This window comes from Lutzomyia longipalpis, chromosome 4, assembly GCF_024334085.1.
Source record: "Lutzomyia longipalpis isolate SR_M1_2022 chromosome 4, ASM2433408v1".
NCBI lineage: Eukaryota > Metazoa > Arthropoda > Insecta > Diptera > Psychodidae > Lutzomyia > Lutzomyia longipalpis.
The window spans coordinates 12,360,117-12,376,488 of NC_074710.1; the positions used below are offsets into that span (position 1 = coordinate 12,360,117).

General features: G+C 35.1%; 1 protein-coding gene across 3 annotated transcripts in view; it reads right to left on the minus strand.

Annotated features, from left to right (window-relative positions):
- Positions 1-83: 83 nt before the first annotated feature.
- The window catches only part of LOC129796347 (serine proteinase stubble), a 37,079-nt gene continuing 20,790 nt past the window's right edge, over positions 84-16,372 (minus strand). Inside the window, exons 1-6 of one of the 3 annotated variants that reach the window (XM_055838169.1) lie at positions 11,893-11,903; positions 10,835-11,824; positions 3,980-4,325; positions 2,065-2,579; positions 972-1,164; positions 84-888 (exon numbers count right to left, since the gene is read on the minus strand). In XM_055838169.1, coding sequence (XP_055694144.1) covers positions 306-888; positions 972-1,164; positions 2,065-2,579; positions 3,980-4,308 — 1,620 coding nt within the window. In that variant the 5' untranslated portion in view covers positions 4,309-4,325; positions 10,835-11,824; positions 11,893-11,903 and the 3' untranslated portion in view covers positions 84-305. Of the gene's footprint in view, positions 889-971; positions 1,165-2,064; positions 2,580-3,979; positions 4,326-10,834; positions 12,232-16,372 lie in introns of those variants that run through there. The other 2 variants (XM_055838167.1, XM_055838166.1) reach the window with 2 other exon arrangements.

A 16,372-nucleotide genomic window follows, 5' to 3' on the forward strand; every position in this document is an offset into this window, starting at 1 on the left:
ATTCTCGAACCATAGGAAATGATGAAATGATGCTGCGCACCTGCGTGGGAGGAATACAAGGAATAAAAAAAGAATAAAACACCTTTTTTTTTAAATCACAAAAGCAATTTTTTCATTCATAACATCTCTCATTCATAAATTGTATTTTCTCTCTCTCGCGCTCTCGTTCTCTCGTAGTAAGCAAAGATTTTCTTTTAACAATCGATAAGTCGTTGGAAATGAGGGTTTTCTAAATTTTCTCGTTTCACCATCTTCTTCCTGGGCATGAGGTGTATGCTTTGTTGATGTTTCGCGGCAGAGCATTTTCAGATGGAATTTTCAAGAATCCACGGAACAAATTTGGAGATTCGCGTACAAACCCCAGGGAGATTGGCCTCAGCACATCCAACACCCCATGAGATTATGCCCGCAAGGAAGTAGTGTCCATCGCGTGCTTTCACCTGTAGTGGGCCCCCTGAGTCCCCTTGACAGGAATCCTGACCACCGGTATCGTGTCCAGCACACAGGAAAATTTCCGGAATGAATTCATGGCGCCCAGCACGCAGGAACATTGTCTTGCACCGATCATTGCTGACAATTGGCACTGTGACCTCCTGCAGAACCGTGGGGAGTGTGCCACCCTCACTCAGTCTCCCCCAGCCCGTAACTGTGGCATTCTCACCGATGAGCAGGTCATCGGTGGCCGGTAGGCAAATTGGGCTGATGTGCATGTCAAAATCCAGCGGCGACTCAAGTCTGACTAGTGCCAAATCGTATTCGTATGTGAAGAAATTGTACTTTGGATGGACAATCTTCTTCGATGCACCCCGTTCCACGTACGAGAATTGCTCGTGTACGTGCGAGAAATCATATTCGCCCACTCGTATTCGAATTTGCGACGTAAGGAGACTGCAAGGAATACATAAAAAATTGTTAAGGATCTTCTATTCTTTCAAGGACAATATGCTCATTTAATGAGACAGGCAACTTACTCATCAACACAGTGACCAGCTGTGGTGACCCAATTCTTATTCAAGACGGCACCGCCACAGCGATGAGTGCTGGAAAAGCCAAAAAAGGATGTCCGTCGCACTGAAACCTGCCACGGCCATCGTCCAAAAGCTGCATTCTTCCCGCCCACAATTCGTGTCTCTGAGCGCGTGGCCATCGATGAGATGCCGCACTCTGGAAGACAATTGGGAGGGGGGAAAGGAAAGAGCACACGATAGAATCATCGCATTTAACTCAGCCATCATCACACCAGCAGACAATCATTGAAGGTGAGAAAATTTCACCAATAAATCACTTAATCTTCCTCCCTATCTCTCTCTCTGCCCAAGAGGTTGAACCTTGTTCATATGTGTGGCCCTTTGTCCTCTTGAATTAGCCACGAGAGAAAGGCCCCACACCAGAGAGAATTATATATGTTAAACTGCATGCAAATATCGTTGAGAGAGTGATTGTATTTTAACACCTTTCATATAGCAATTTAATTTTCATATCGAAGCAGAACGAAATGATTATTATTTGTGATTTGAAAAGTTAATGAAAATTATATGTTATGGGAAAGGAAAGTTCTTTTCTCACTTCTTTGTTGAAACTTCACATAGATACTTATTTAATCTCAAAACTACTAATTTATTGCATTTTATAATCGTATACTTTCCATTTTATTACATTTTGGCAACATAATTTCGCGATAACTGTTAAAATTCAAATAATTTCCTTTAATTTATTAGAGATATCTTTAAAATTGAAATGATTTAATAAATTAATTCTTATGCCGTCTTTTCGGTGTGACTTATGTTACAAATTAGCTAATCTCAATTCTCTTTTTTAGCATAAAAGCATAAATATAAAATAATTCCAGCTTTTGTAGCTCTCACAAAATTTAAACAGAATGTCTCATCTCTCATCTTATTTGCACAGAGTTTTATCATTGCTGCATTTATGTGAGTGGAAAAGCATAATTCGCGCACAAAATCAACGCATTTTTGGTCTTTTCCCCTCACATGGTAAGCGCCCCCAGACAGAATGTGGGGGTGTTGTTGAGAAGAGCAAAAAAAAGAGAAGAAATTTGTATACCTACTCCTTTGGCTGCGGATATCGTGAAGATACGACTCTCAGCACCACCACCTGTTGCATTGCGATCAGCTGGTGTTGTTGATGCTGCTGCCGTTGTGGTGGGCGGCTTTCGACTAGCCTGCGGCGTGGGTTTCCCCTTGGATGGTGCATGTGGTGTGGCTTTCGTTGTGCTAGCCTTGAGTGGGGCCGTTGTGGCATAGATGGGCTTTTTGCTGGGCTTCGTTTTATGCTTCTGCGGCAGGTATGTTTTAATTGTTGTCGTTGCTGGTCGTGGATTTGTCACGAAACTCGGCTGTGTCGATGATTGCCAATGCTGCGACGCCGGCCGATGATCCGATGAATCCTGCACAGCATTATCCTCTTCCGGTGCTATGCTATTGCTTGCTGTATTTTGGGCAATATTTTGATGATTGACTGCTAATGTGTTGGTGGTGTGAAATGTATTTGGTTTGTGAAATGAGGGACGTACAACCAGCATTCCACCTCCATTTGGTCGAAGAATTGTTGTCATTCCACTGAAATTACCATTGCAAAACATCACATAAGAAAGAAAAATAAAATTGTAAAGCATTATTGTACTATGCATCACCCTCACCCATCTCCCGGAGACAATGGGACGTCGTGACAAGAAATTTAACACAAAAATATTATATTGTTACTCTATAGTTTTCTTGTGCACAGTCATAATTTTCGCAGGAATTTCGCGACTCACAGAAACTTTCCCTTTTCATATTGTCTGCACTGCCATGGTGCAAGAGACCTTTCCTCCTACACACGACAACTCGTGTGGCAAAATGCAAGATTACTATTACCTTTCATATCTCTTGCAAATCACAATTGTACCTACATTTATGTATGTTATTATACACTTTCCCATACAAAACGTTCTTATTCTTCCCACATATAACCAATTAAATATTTATGCTCGTTTTTACCATTGAGGGTTGATCATTGCTGCATTCTAATACACCAAATCGTTGTCTATTCCTCATTAATAATAATTTACAAGGGCACAAAATTCAAATTTTTTTTAAGTCAGACTTCGAAATTGTCTGGAAAAGTCAATTAATTCTCTACAAATATTCTTAAAATCAATAAGTAGTTCTTAAACTCTTCCTTTAACCGAATTAATTCGATTTTTGTAAAACTAAAGATACATTTTGCCATTTCTACGCTCTCAAAGTCAAAAAATTATAAATAAAATAACTATTCGTATACTAATTTTATAGTGCGTAGAAAAAAATGTTATTTTCTAATAATGTAAAGGACTTTATCGAATTTTGTATGGGAAAACCCCTAATTTTTATTCTTTCTCAGCTTCTCTATAATATTTCGCATATATCTCAATTGCTTCTTCGAACATGGGGATTTTTCAATAGAAAACGGATAAACACCTTTAATAATTACATAAAAAAAACTAAAACGCTAAAAAATATAAATATTCCATTGAAAATCGCACAACTATTAGCTAATTTTCTTACTCTCGTGAATAGGTATTTTTGAAGGAATTTTTCTTTGTATGTTAAATATGAATTACACGTGAAAATAATTATGAATTTATCTTACAAAAGAAGCAAAAATTGCCATTCTTTTGCTATTGTCACATTTTTTTTAACTTTTATTTCACCTCAAGTGGTTACATCCGGTGAAAAATTGTCTTTTGCGCAAGACCAACGCGAAGAGAGAAAAAAAAGTGTCTACGTGAACATGTTAAATTGGAATTTATATGCCCCCCGACGGAGAGAATATTTCTCCTCGGTACAGCTAGTCAAGAAGCTGCGCTTATAAGAAGAAAAGTGCATATTGTGGGCAATAAAAAGCGAAAACTATGCTGGTGAGAACAGAACCGCAGTGAGAATGGGAGAAAGTGTGTGGTTGTCGCACCTATCTTGCCCTAAATACTTTTTTCTCTTACCTGGCTGACGTGACGGGCTTACTGGAGAACACTTGAGGCTTCTTTGTGGCAGTTGGAGGTTTATTTGGTATGTAGGTGATCTTCTGGGTTAGGATCACATCGTCGGCTGTGAGGTTGTGGGAGCAGCACGAGCCAAACATGAAGGAATCCACGCACATGCCAACGTGCTGACCGCGTGACTTTATGCACTCCCACACGAACATGCATGTACCCTCAAATTGTCGCACTGAGCACGGCTTGTGCGTAATCTTGAAGTTTCCCGCGAAATTTGTCTCGGAAAACCACATTACAATTATGACCAGCTGGTATGTCATCCATTTCCTCCACATTGTGGAGTTTACGCTATCTGCAAGGAAATTAAAAAAAAAATTAATTTTAACAAGTTGAAATTTTTCAATGCATTGTGCATAATGTCCTTTCAATAAAGTCCTAACATTAATCGAAACATTTTAAGGATTACAGAACAAAGGAAAGGAAGAATAATATTATAGAGAATCAAAGAATATAATTCTTCTATATTTTGAATATTTAAATTTTATGATTTAAAAAAAAATTTAGAAGCCTCAAAATGAATAAACTTCTTTCTCATCAAAAACTGCAGAACAATTCTAAATCAAAATAATTATTAAAATGACCTCCCAATGATCTCTCACACCACGTGTTTTCTTTCTTTCTTTCTTTCTTTCAAAATTTAAAAGGACAAAAAATAACAATTTTAATGGCAAAAATTAGCAAAAGAAAAGCTCTTACATGCCAATAAATTCCCATCAGCAAAAAGTTTCGCGCTGTGAATCAATCTTAACCATAAATAACCGCGTATGGCGAAGAAACATTTTGCTTTATAATTTTTTCTTGTCTCCCCACAGCCCAAACACACTTAAGAGTTGACAAAATTCAAATTAATCAGCATTAAGTATAATTAATATTAATTAATTCGACGATTTTGATTCATCCCATTCCTCTTCTATTTATCCAAATTTTTACTGTTAAACCAATTTGTCTTTTTTTGCTGCATCTTATCGCACCGCGGCGTCTCTGTGGTTGACTTAGCGCGATGTTCTTGTTGTCGCCGACTTTTTTTTTCTTGTAAGAAAGCCCCCCTAAAAGAACCGAAATTGTTGAGATGAAGAAAAAAGAAGAAGAACCCATATGGAGGTAAAAGAAATTATGAGAGCTAATATTTCTGCTGGATGAATACGAGAAATATTTTTTTAATGTGTTGTAATGCATGGATTTTGGGATATTTTATCTTGTATGGTGTGCTTTTTTATACGCCCAAGCACTCCGTGGTGAATCTCAAAAGAATTCCTAATGAATCCCATTAAACAACAAATCTGTTATTAGCTCATAAAAAGATAGAGCATCAATATGGCCAAAGCAATCTCAATATGATCAATTTTATATAGAATATCTTGTTCACTAAATCACCTTTCTATCTCTCGCGACTTCAGAAAGAATTACTATCACACTTTAAGCATACATCGATAAAAAAAACATGTTGGAGAAGGCAGGTGAATGAATGGTGAAAACATATATTTTTCTAACAATAAAATCTCAACAGATGAGGGAAATAAACCCAAACGAGCCAAACTAATAAAGCTCGTAAAAAAGGCACATCGCAGAGAGACAAAACAGTATATAGAGGAGATTGAAGCGAAAAGATTGTACTTTTACAGGAAATCTAACGAGAAATTTTTACTTTCTCACTCGCATGATTTATCATTTAACCCTTGCGCGCGCACATAAGAAAAAAAAATAATATCCAAGAGACACGAAAGAGCTCAACCATGGTCAAGGCGGAAGACTTTTCGCATAAAGGGTACATAAATCTTCATGCAGTTGGTGCATCAACCTCAAAGAGTGTATTATTATTGAATTTTACGCGCGAGATTTTCAGATTAAGATTAAAAGTTTAATCACATATACGATACTCTGTTACAAAGGAGTTTATTCATATTAGTGTGGGCCAACAACCCCTCATTTAAGAGAATAATCGTTAGATATACGTAATCTTGAGTGGAACTGAAAAAGGCATAAGAAAAGACTGAACAAACTATCCTTAAACTGGGATCTTGGACAGAGCCGGCAAATTTTTGCTTGAAAAGGAAAAAAATGACGTCACTATTATGTTTTTTTTTTGACTCCTAAATGAAGCAAAAAATCACCTTCTCAAGAATTACCGATGTAACGTTAATTTGAATGTTTCACACATTTAAAGTAACAAGAAACAAAATAATGACGTCATTGAATGCATTTTTGGGAAATTTTTCTTAATCGATCGTTGTGAAAAATTAGAGACGTTTTTGAGATTTCTGAAACTTCTTTTGATTCTCTCAAGGCTTACAAAATATTAAACTGATTAAAATTAAAAAGGATCTTCAGGATTGATCCATATTGATCAGTAATGAATCTTCCCGGAAAATTTCACGTTATTTCTCAATAAAAAGAAATTATTTAATAAAAAATAATTTTTATAAAAAAATAATATTTGATTGAAGAACTGCAATTAGTCTTCCTAATTTAACAGAATTAAATGAAGATTTTTCAACGAAAGAAAGTAGAGAAAGAGTAAAGAAATGTTGGTAAAAACCTGTTAAGTGAGATCGCATAAATACCTATATAATTTGACATGAAAAAAATTATATATTAATTCAAAATTAGAATTTCAAAATAACCAACACTGAATTTAATCAAATGGAAAAGTGAATCTAGTGCAATATTTCATTCATTTTCACTTAAATCAACAATTCAGGTAAGAGAATCGCATTCACTTGATTTCATTCAAAGGTAGACTTTTAGTTTTTCATCGAAGAGAGAAATTGCAAAAAAGAAGAAAGAAAAAACGCGGTAATTTTCTTGAATTCAGAGAGTTTATCTTTTTCGCAATCATCCTCCAGCGCAATAAGTGAATGCAGTGCAATTTTTTCTTCTTCCATACATTTCAAAATGTTTCAATTTTCCTATTAATAAAAAAAGAAGATGTTTATGATGAATTATTGTAGGTATTATATACACAAATCGCGCAATATTTATTCCACGCATTTTCATTGCTCGCCCTGCGTGCATTCCACCCAATAAATGTGTGCTGTGGCAATTTTCTTAGAAGCTCCAAGATCCGCAAAGAGAGAGGCTTAAGAAGTAAAGTAACAAAAAGAGCGTACAATAGCGAGATTAAATAATGGTGGTAAGAGGAGCGCGATGTGTGTTTAATTTCACTTTCTTTGAATTACCACTCAATGAATGCAAAGTCAGGTTGTATATATGTACATACATATATATTTATACCTCTAATGATTTCGCATTTACGGTGAATAACTTCTAACTGTTTGACGCGCGCACCTAAAGCAAAGAAAACGACGCGAGGTACAAGAAGCATTTTTCGCCTTTTGATATATTATATGGATATATGGAAAGAAAGAGAGAAAAGGAGGATGGAAGAGAAATGCCATACAGACTTTTTTATCTTAATTTTTTTTTTCGTCCATCACACATGTTTTGCCCCTCTCTCGCTTTTATTATTATCTTATTTTATTCTTCTTCACCGTTCAGGTGTATTATTCGCGCAATTCTATACAAAAATACCCATCTCTTGGCTCATTTTCTTGACTTGTAATTTTGCACTGTAAAATACTTCTTATACATTTTTTTTACTTCATCTTCTTTCATTTTACCTCCCGAAACTCCCCGCGAATACACAGACCATGTTGTCGATTGTTCACCGTAATTTTGGGGGGTTTTATTTCTTTCTTCCATACATACTGTGGCAGGTCATACAGAAATGTGGAGACAAACAAAAAAATTGGAAGACAAGAATTTGGCGGAATAAAATAATGATAATGACACGCTAAAGAGACAATGAAATTGGGCAATGTCGCCGAGGAATTTCTTATAACCATGTATGGAATTATGTACATTGTCAAACATCAGAGGGTGGGTGATTTAACTCATCTCTTATGTGGTCAATTAATTATTGAGTCTTTTACTCCTTTTCATTATTCTTTCATTTATCTCTTGCTGTTTTTTTTTCTTTTCTCCATTCCTCCCGTGCTCTTCATCTTATTTCCTCATCATCAATCGCACACTCATCATCATTCCACTGTTGCTGCAACGTGTTTGCATCCAACAGAGATGCATCGTTGGCAGATAGAAGATGGTGTATTAAAGTCCTTCAACCCTTTCGCAGCTATTGGGTCATACGCTGACCCAAACGTGAAACATTCCTAGTTATTTGAATTTAAATTAAGTTTCAAACTTTTTTATTTGTATTTTATGGTGGACTTAAAGGGTTAAAAGGAGTTTATTCATGCATGTTTATTCACGATGAAGACATCGTAATCGTAATCATTCAGGATTCCCGAACAGCAATATTTTTTTCTCGAAAGGTTATTCTTATAAAAAAATTTGCCCTCTTACAATTTCGTCTTACACTATTTTGCTCTATTTCAAAGGGAAATATAGGTTTTTGAGCTTTTCTTTCAAAATTAAAATAAGAAAGTGAACCTATATCGATTAACACTTACACATTCAAATCTTTCTATTAAAGGCATTGATTAAAAAAAATTGAATTGAATTTTTTTCTTCTTAAAATGTGCCGAAAAATTTATAAATCATGACATCAATTTAAAATTTTGAGGAGTGTACTTTTGAGATGTAAAAAAATTTAACTTATGATGAACATTAGCATACAATGAGAGACAAATTTATTTCTAAAATATTCAGTGCGAGACATTTTCACTTTATATTAATAATAATAATTTGCACAATCTTCAATTCCCGGAGTTGATAATGAGCTTAACATGATTTTAAATTTCATTTTCATTTAAGAAAAAAAATCCCATTGAGAGGCCAGAAGTGAGAGAAATGCTAATTAATTTGGACCACTTTCTCTAATCACATCGCATTTAAGACGAAAACATGATTTTGCGAAAGTATATAATGCAATCTCTTATCTAGGTGAAGTAGCACCTAAGCCTCCCTTTTCAACTCAGTTCCCGCAACAAGTTTTTGAGAAAGTATTATGTGTATGTGTGTATGCTTTGCATGAATGAAGGGGTTAAGTTAAATAATTTATGAAGCCACTAACTAGTTAATACTGGAAGAAAATCTCTAATCTTCCTCTTTTACCCCTCTCTCTCTCACACACATGCTTTGTAACATCTCTTTCTCATCGTATTTTGCACTATTGCATGCCTAATATTAACAATAAATACATATCAAGCATGGTTAAGAAGAAAAGCAAAGATATAGTCATGCAGTCAAGCAGTGTAAAAATTGTATGTGTGTAAAATGTATAAACATTTCTCTTTATGATTCCTATTTAATTATTTATTAAAATATGAAAAGCAAAAATGATCTAAAAACATTATTTTATCGTTTCTCATATTATTCAATTTCTACTCGGCTTTTTTCCTCTATGCCGTCTTTTCATTCACCTCACTGTAATCTTTCCTCGTACGTTAGCTTTATAAAACTTCACTAAATGGACACGCTAAAGAATTCAATTTACATTCTTTGCAAAGAGGTTTTATCGCTCAGGCTAGATAGACTTTCATTAGTAGGTATAGTGGTAGATAACAGAAAGGGTTATTATTGAAATAGAAAAAAAAACTTAAGAATGCAAAATGTTAAAATTTTAATTGATGCGAATGAGTCAATGAGTCTTATATTAAATTGACTAGAATATTGCAAAAGTCAGTCCGATTCAGCGACCAAAAAATCCGTGAAATCTTTGAAATTTGTTCTGAAATTTCAAGAATTTCTTGGTCGCAGAATACGACCCAATGCTGAATTATTTTTTTTTACAATTGATTGCCAAAAATTGTCAAAATTGAAGATTTTTCAACCTTAAATTAAATTTATCTTTTACTCCGACTTTGGTTAACTGATTTTCCAAAAACTCTTCTATTTGGGAAAGATGAGAAATGCATTTTTCTGAATCTGACGAATTACTGAAAATCGGTTTACCACAGTCGGAATGATATTCAATAGAATTTTTTTTTATATAAAAATTTCTCAATTTTTGGAAATTTTCGGAAACTTTTTGCTGATAGTGTATTTCCAAAATATTCTTTAATTTTACGATAAAATAAATTCAAAGATTATATTAGGACATTCCCCTCATACAAGTAATTAATTTTAAATGTTAAACAATGACAATTAAGTTGGAAAAACAATGTAAAGAAAAACAAGAGTAAAATTGATGATTTTTGTGTCAAAGAATTTTCTTAATCGTTGTTTCATATTTCTTTGGCATTATTATTTGTTTTGCCCCATGCCCTAAAGGGATCATTGGAATCCCTCTTTATTATTTTCTTCCAAGATATCACGCATATCATTCCTTTGATAGTTTATATTTAGCACTTTATACTTTGTGAAATTGTCTAATTAAAAATTTCCAATTAATGTCTTTTCTTGGAATTATTTCATATTTTCTTTATAAAGTTTACACAAGAAAAAAAAACACAAATATAAACGAGGAATATCCCGAGGATTGATTGCATTTTTGTGGTTTAATATTCAACATAAAACCACCTCTTTTCGATGAAATATCTCTCGCTCTCTTCCACATCTTGCACGATTAAATGCGCGTTATAATATACATTTTACAATATTAAATTTTTCGAAACTCGCCATACAGGTATATAAATTTGATTCTTTCATCTTCTTTTCATCAGAGTACTTTGGCTAATTTACCACATCGTTAGCAATAAATATTTTACTCGAATATTTTCTTCTCTCCTTCTCGCCGCGATTAACGCGAGATTTTTCACTTTGAATGCAGCACACAGCACATAGGGGAATCTGTGGCTGCAGATGGGTGGATGGTGCAAAAAAAAGGTGAATTCATTAACATACCCCACACATAGACGAGGTGCAATCAGCACAATTCAGTGGATTTTGTTGTGAAGAAGTGCGCACTCCTCCCGTGGACTGGTAGCCTCCACTCTCCGTGCACAATGCAGAGATTCTACAACTTGTGAGTATTTTTCTCGCTTTCTGCTTCCTTTTTTTGTTCTTAATCGCCACGACTTCTTTTGTGCACGATTCCACGCACTTTTCTCTACCTCGGTGCAGGTAAATTCTTTTAAGGAGTGCGAGAGAGAGAAAAGAACCGAGAAGGGTATTGGGGAGTGAGATTGATGACTTCCACTCGGAAATGGGCAGCGAAAAGTCCCGATACGTTTTCCCGCGTTTTCACCCACCCCGCGGACACTTCTTGTGATGACGTAGCACTTGAGATTCACAATGGTCCACCCAGAGAGTCAATATATCCACGCACTTTTGCACTTCCACCACGGGGAATTCTAGGTTCTGCTATGCTGCACACTGGTTGTGTCCGCATAAGCACTCACACAAAGTATCTCCAAGATTATTGCGGTTCTCTCCTTTCTTGCTGCGATAAAAAGTCACCACGCAGGTGAGATGAGAATTTTCTTTCGTAGCTGAACGCGCACACAAGATCGTCCAGTGATCCCTGAGGAGGAATCACTCACGCCCACCAAAAACCCGTATTGTTGGTTCTCGAGAGAACGAATTTTTTTAAATTTAAATAAAAAAAAATCTATTTAAATCCCGCGAAAAGCACCTTTAACCGACTTGATGTTTTTTGTGTGTGTTGTAACTGCGTTTTCCGGATGTGTGCAAAAGAAAACTTATTGGATGGAAAGGTGCTTCTCACCTGAGCACCTTTGCAGACAGACAGACACCGACTGAACTAATTCACATCTATCGGCTTACTTTTGACTTTGACGAGAGTCTGGTGCTTCTGCCAAGTGAGCTCTCGGTTGTTCGCGCTTACCTGTTCGTTTGGCGCAACAACCCAGCATAAACGGTGGGGAGCCCAATCTAGAAAGAGAAAGACAGAGTTTAGTGGGAAAGAGTAGTATACGAAAGATGAAGAGCCGCAATTTTACGTCTGCACCATCGACTTGTTCCATCATCGCCAGGTGGTCGGGCTTCTGATCTTAACTGGTCAATTGCGCTTTTGGCCCTCACTCTTGGGGATTTCCTAATTTATTCACCCATCATATAGCGCAGGAAATCGAGGGGCGAACCGCCAACTGAGTGAGTAAAAAGAGACTCCACCAACATTCACCAACTGTGAGTGATTTGACTTCATCACGCAAGGTACACTGGATTATCCATTCACAGTGTACACCATCCTGTGTTCTGTATAATAATCAGCACCTTCCAGCACACATTGCATGGAAGCCTTACTTCAACCACTTCATCCCATTTAAGCCTCATTAAATCTGGAATAAAATAAGAAAAAAGGAAATCTCTTCATTTATTTGTTGATTAAAAATAAATTCATAACATGTGATTCTTAATTTTAATTATAATAAAACAATAGCGGAGACTTGGGTGAAGTAAAAACTGAAATTTGATAGTATTCCGTGAAATTTTTAGACCTTAAAAAAGGAGTATATTCATTTTCATGGACTTGTGGTTTTTATGATTTTTTATGGGTAAAAAAAATATTTGAAAAACTGATAAGACTTTCCATTTTACAACAAAATATCAACATAAACCACGCCCCTATTGTATTTCATTTTCCCTTTAAATTCATGAATCATATACTTCAGTGCTTCAAACAATATTTTTTTTTATTGCTTTAAATAGTATGATTTTTCTTTTATTTTCTCTAGAAAATTTTCATTGTTTAAGATGAATTTTTATGAAATATAAAAGAGAAATCTTGATTATATCAATGGGTAAAATTGAATTACTATTAGGTACTAAATTATTAAATTTAGAGTGTTTAAAGAATTTAAAAAAAAATCATAGGACTTTCTTCAAATTCAAAATATAATTAAAATAATTAAAGTTAAGTTTCATTCCTATTGAGCTAGAATTTTATAAATAAAATTTATGCTCATCAGGTACATCATTCTTCATGAGTTTCACAACCTTTTGCACCCAATCATCAAACGACAAAGTGTCCTTCCTGTGTCTCATCAAATTCCCACAAATAAGACTAAATATCTCATTTGGTGCTTCACAAAATCAAGATATGAATACTTTCCATGAATTTATCAGAGCATAATTTGGTGTGGTTTGAGTCATTTCCCTCCGCGTGAGTTCAACCTGCAGTGATATGTTATACACTAATTAGCGATGAATTAATTAAAACACCTTTCTAGGGAGGCACTTGGTCAAAAAAAAATAGAGAAACACCAGAAGCACCTCCACTGATTATCTCGCGATGAGACCCAACCGTCTTCTTCGTCTGGATCTCCCTTCCTCACTTCTGCATGAGTGCTTTGCACACAGCTTCTACCTCGTTCGTGGCAATGAAGTCAATAAGAAAAAAAAGGTGCAACAATGTGCTCCAAATTTTTTTCACCGCATTGGACCACGAGAGAAAAATATATATATAAATTTAATTGGATTTGATCTAAGCAAGGTGATGCTGAGACGAGCATGTAAATGAATATGGAAAAAAAAGAGGTAAAAGTGGCAGTGAATTTTGGCCAATCCTCAGAAATGGGATCACCGTGCATCGTCCAACGCTTATGTGTGTGCCTTTGGATAAAAAGAATTGCTCTCATGCGCGACGCTTTCTACACACCGCAGGGAGAAATTAATGGCAATATAAGATCTTCCACTTTCCCCCTTGCGGCCGCTTCCGTCCCTCGAGGGGCCCCACCCTGCCCATATATACTATCTACATGTGTACTTAATGTATTAGCAACTACCTGATGTGTACCAGGCTATGTGCACGAGAGCGAGTGAGATTCACCAGCAAAGCAATTGCATGTGCGGCTATTCTGCAGATGGAACTCACCACAGCGGCAGCATTTATTACATTCGGCCGTTTTTTTTTTTATTATTTCTGCTGCAACTTCTCTTTTGCCGTGTGCGCTTCTGGGTGTCTTCACCTCTTGCGCCTACCTTCCAGCGCATTAGCTGACGGAAGTATCGTCAAAGGTCCAGCTACTGGGCACACACACTGCACATATGCGCTTTCCCCAAAACCACGCGTTGATCACTCATGCTCCTGCAGAGTAATGCCCCACATTTTCACAAAAAACTTTCCCACTGATTTAGCAAATTTTCACCAATTTAACACATATACACACTCGCGTGGACTACAGGTGCATCAAAAGAGGGGAAAGAGGGGCTTTACTTGCTTGTTAACCTTTGCTTTATACAATATGATTGTACCTCATGGAGCTAGCACTGAAAACTTAAAAAAATATATATAAATTTTAATACTTTAAGGATTTGATAGCCCTATGTATTGATTTTTTTTTTCATGAAAGAAGTTTATTCGTGTCAATATGGGCTAACATACTCAATTCGAGGAAGTAATCACTGCACGTGTAATCTTACAGAGAATTCAAAAATAAATAAACCAATAAATTCCCTAAAGATTTCCCTCTTTGAATCAGGAATCAATTGGGAAAAGACGAGTTTATTTATCCAGAAAATAGAAGAAATGACGTCACAAATGAGATTTTTTTAAACTTTCAAAACATTAAGCATAAAATTACCTTATTCTAAAAATAGTCAATGAAGCATAAGCATTCATTCATGATTCATAAGCATTCATTTAATGTACTTCATACATTAAAAACCACAGAAAACATGATGACGTCATTGTGTGTATTTTGTAAGCAAATCTTTAACAGAGGGTTCTAGCCTGAAATTCCCCATGCGAAAAAGGAAAGTCTTTTTGAAAATTTTTCATTTATTCTTTCTTTTTTTTATTTTCTATATCTATAGAATTACGTGTCGGATTATTTCCTGAAGGGTTTTCTATTTTTAAAAACGAATAATCTTTTTGGGAATCCTACATGGGTCAGTAGACCGAAAGACCTTAGGGTAGGTTGCGATTAAGAAAAAAAAACGTAAAATATCTTTCATAAAAATTATGAATAATATTTTAAAGTATTTTTTTTTTATCAAAGAGACTTTCAAAGTTATGAGAAATATATTTTAAAAAAAAAAGTTTCAAAGAAATAACTACACAATAATAATGTTTTCATTGAACCTTTCTCCCTTAAACTTCCATGACTAAAAGAACATAAAATACAAAAAAAAACACGATAACCTTCGTAGAAGTGGAAACTTCCTTCAATGTAATATAAACGTTTGTTCTTCCAGCAGCAAAGCACAAAAAGGGTGATTATAAGAAAATATTCAACAGGAGCTTATCCCATTTAACGTTCCATTTGCGAGGTAATCTCGACTGTAAATAATTTTGCAGAGCATAAATCATAATTTTTACACTAAATGATCTGCAATTAATTGATAATGAAATCTCCGTTGTATCCTACCAACAATTGACCATGCGCTGCTTCAGCCGGTAATTCCCATGAAATTATGCACCTTCGCAGAGCGCAGAAAGTTTGATGAAGATGTATGGTTGGTAGCAAAACACTTTGGGAATCACTGATCATCATCCACTTTCCAGATTATTTCTCCATCACACTGGAAACTTTTGCTGCCTCCATTCTATGATTTTTCAAAAGGGAGAGAGTTCAGCTTCTCTTATATACATTTCATCAAATTTCCATTAAATAAGATTAAGAAATGATACATCAAGTATATATATGAATTATTAATGAAAAAAAAAACCTTTAACTGTTACCAATTGAACCAACCATCCAGCAGGTGTAATGAAATCTTTCGTTCAGCAATCACATTAAAAAAAGAAAAAAAAATAAATATTAGAGGAGTGAAATTAGTTGGAAGAGGCGGTTGTTCATGAGTCAGAACACAAGCGCGAAATCAGACTATAAATAAAAGGTAAAGTGTATGGAGAGGGAGAGGGAGAGAGAGGAAAAAGAAGTATATTTTAACATGCGAATTTCTTCAATTTGTAAGATGTGTGTTGCCTGGGATGTTGCGCGGAGCACGATGGGGAAAAAGAATTACAACGAGACCTTTCAAGAATTTTAATTCTCTTTATTAACAGCATATAATAACGCTCTGGTATCGAATAACAACTTATACACACAGGGTGTTTAATAATAATTTATGTTTATTTATTTATTTTTAATCATTATATTTTCTAAAGAAAATTCATTAATGCCTCGCCTTTTATTAACCCTTCGTGCGACGTTTTGAAAATTGTACACTTCATCGTCAAGCAAAAGTTAATGAGATTAAAACAAAATCAACGAATTGTTCTTTTTTTTCTTTTATAATTAAGTCTCTAGAATAGTCTAGTCGAGTTTTTTTTGGATGCAAACCTTCCTAAAAGTTCAGGCAGTTTAGGTTCCTCAATCTAGATCAATAAAATAATTATTTCCAGGCTAAAAAATTTCATAAAAATAATGAAATCAGATTTTCACAAAAAAGGTATCAAAGTTGTAAGACGTTAAAGGGAATCATTAAGTGTTAAATAAGAAATGTCAAATGTTAAGCGTCACAAAATGTCAAATT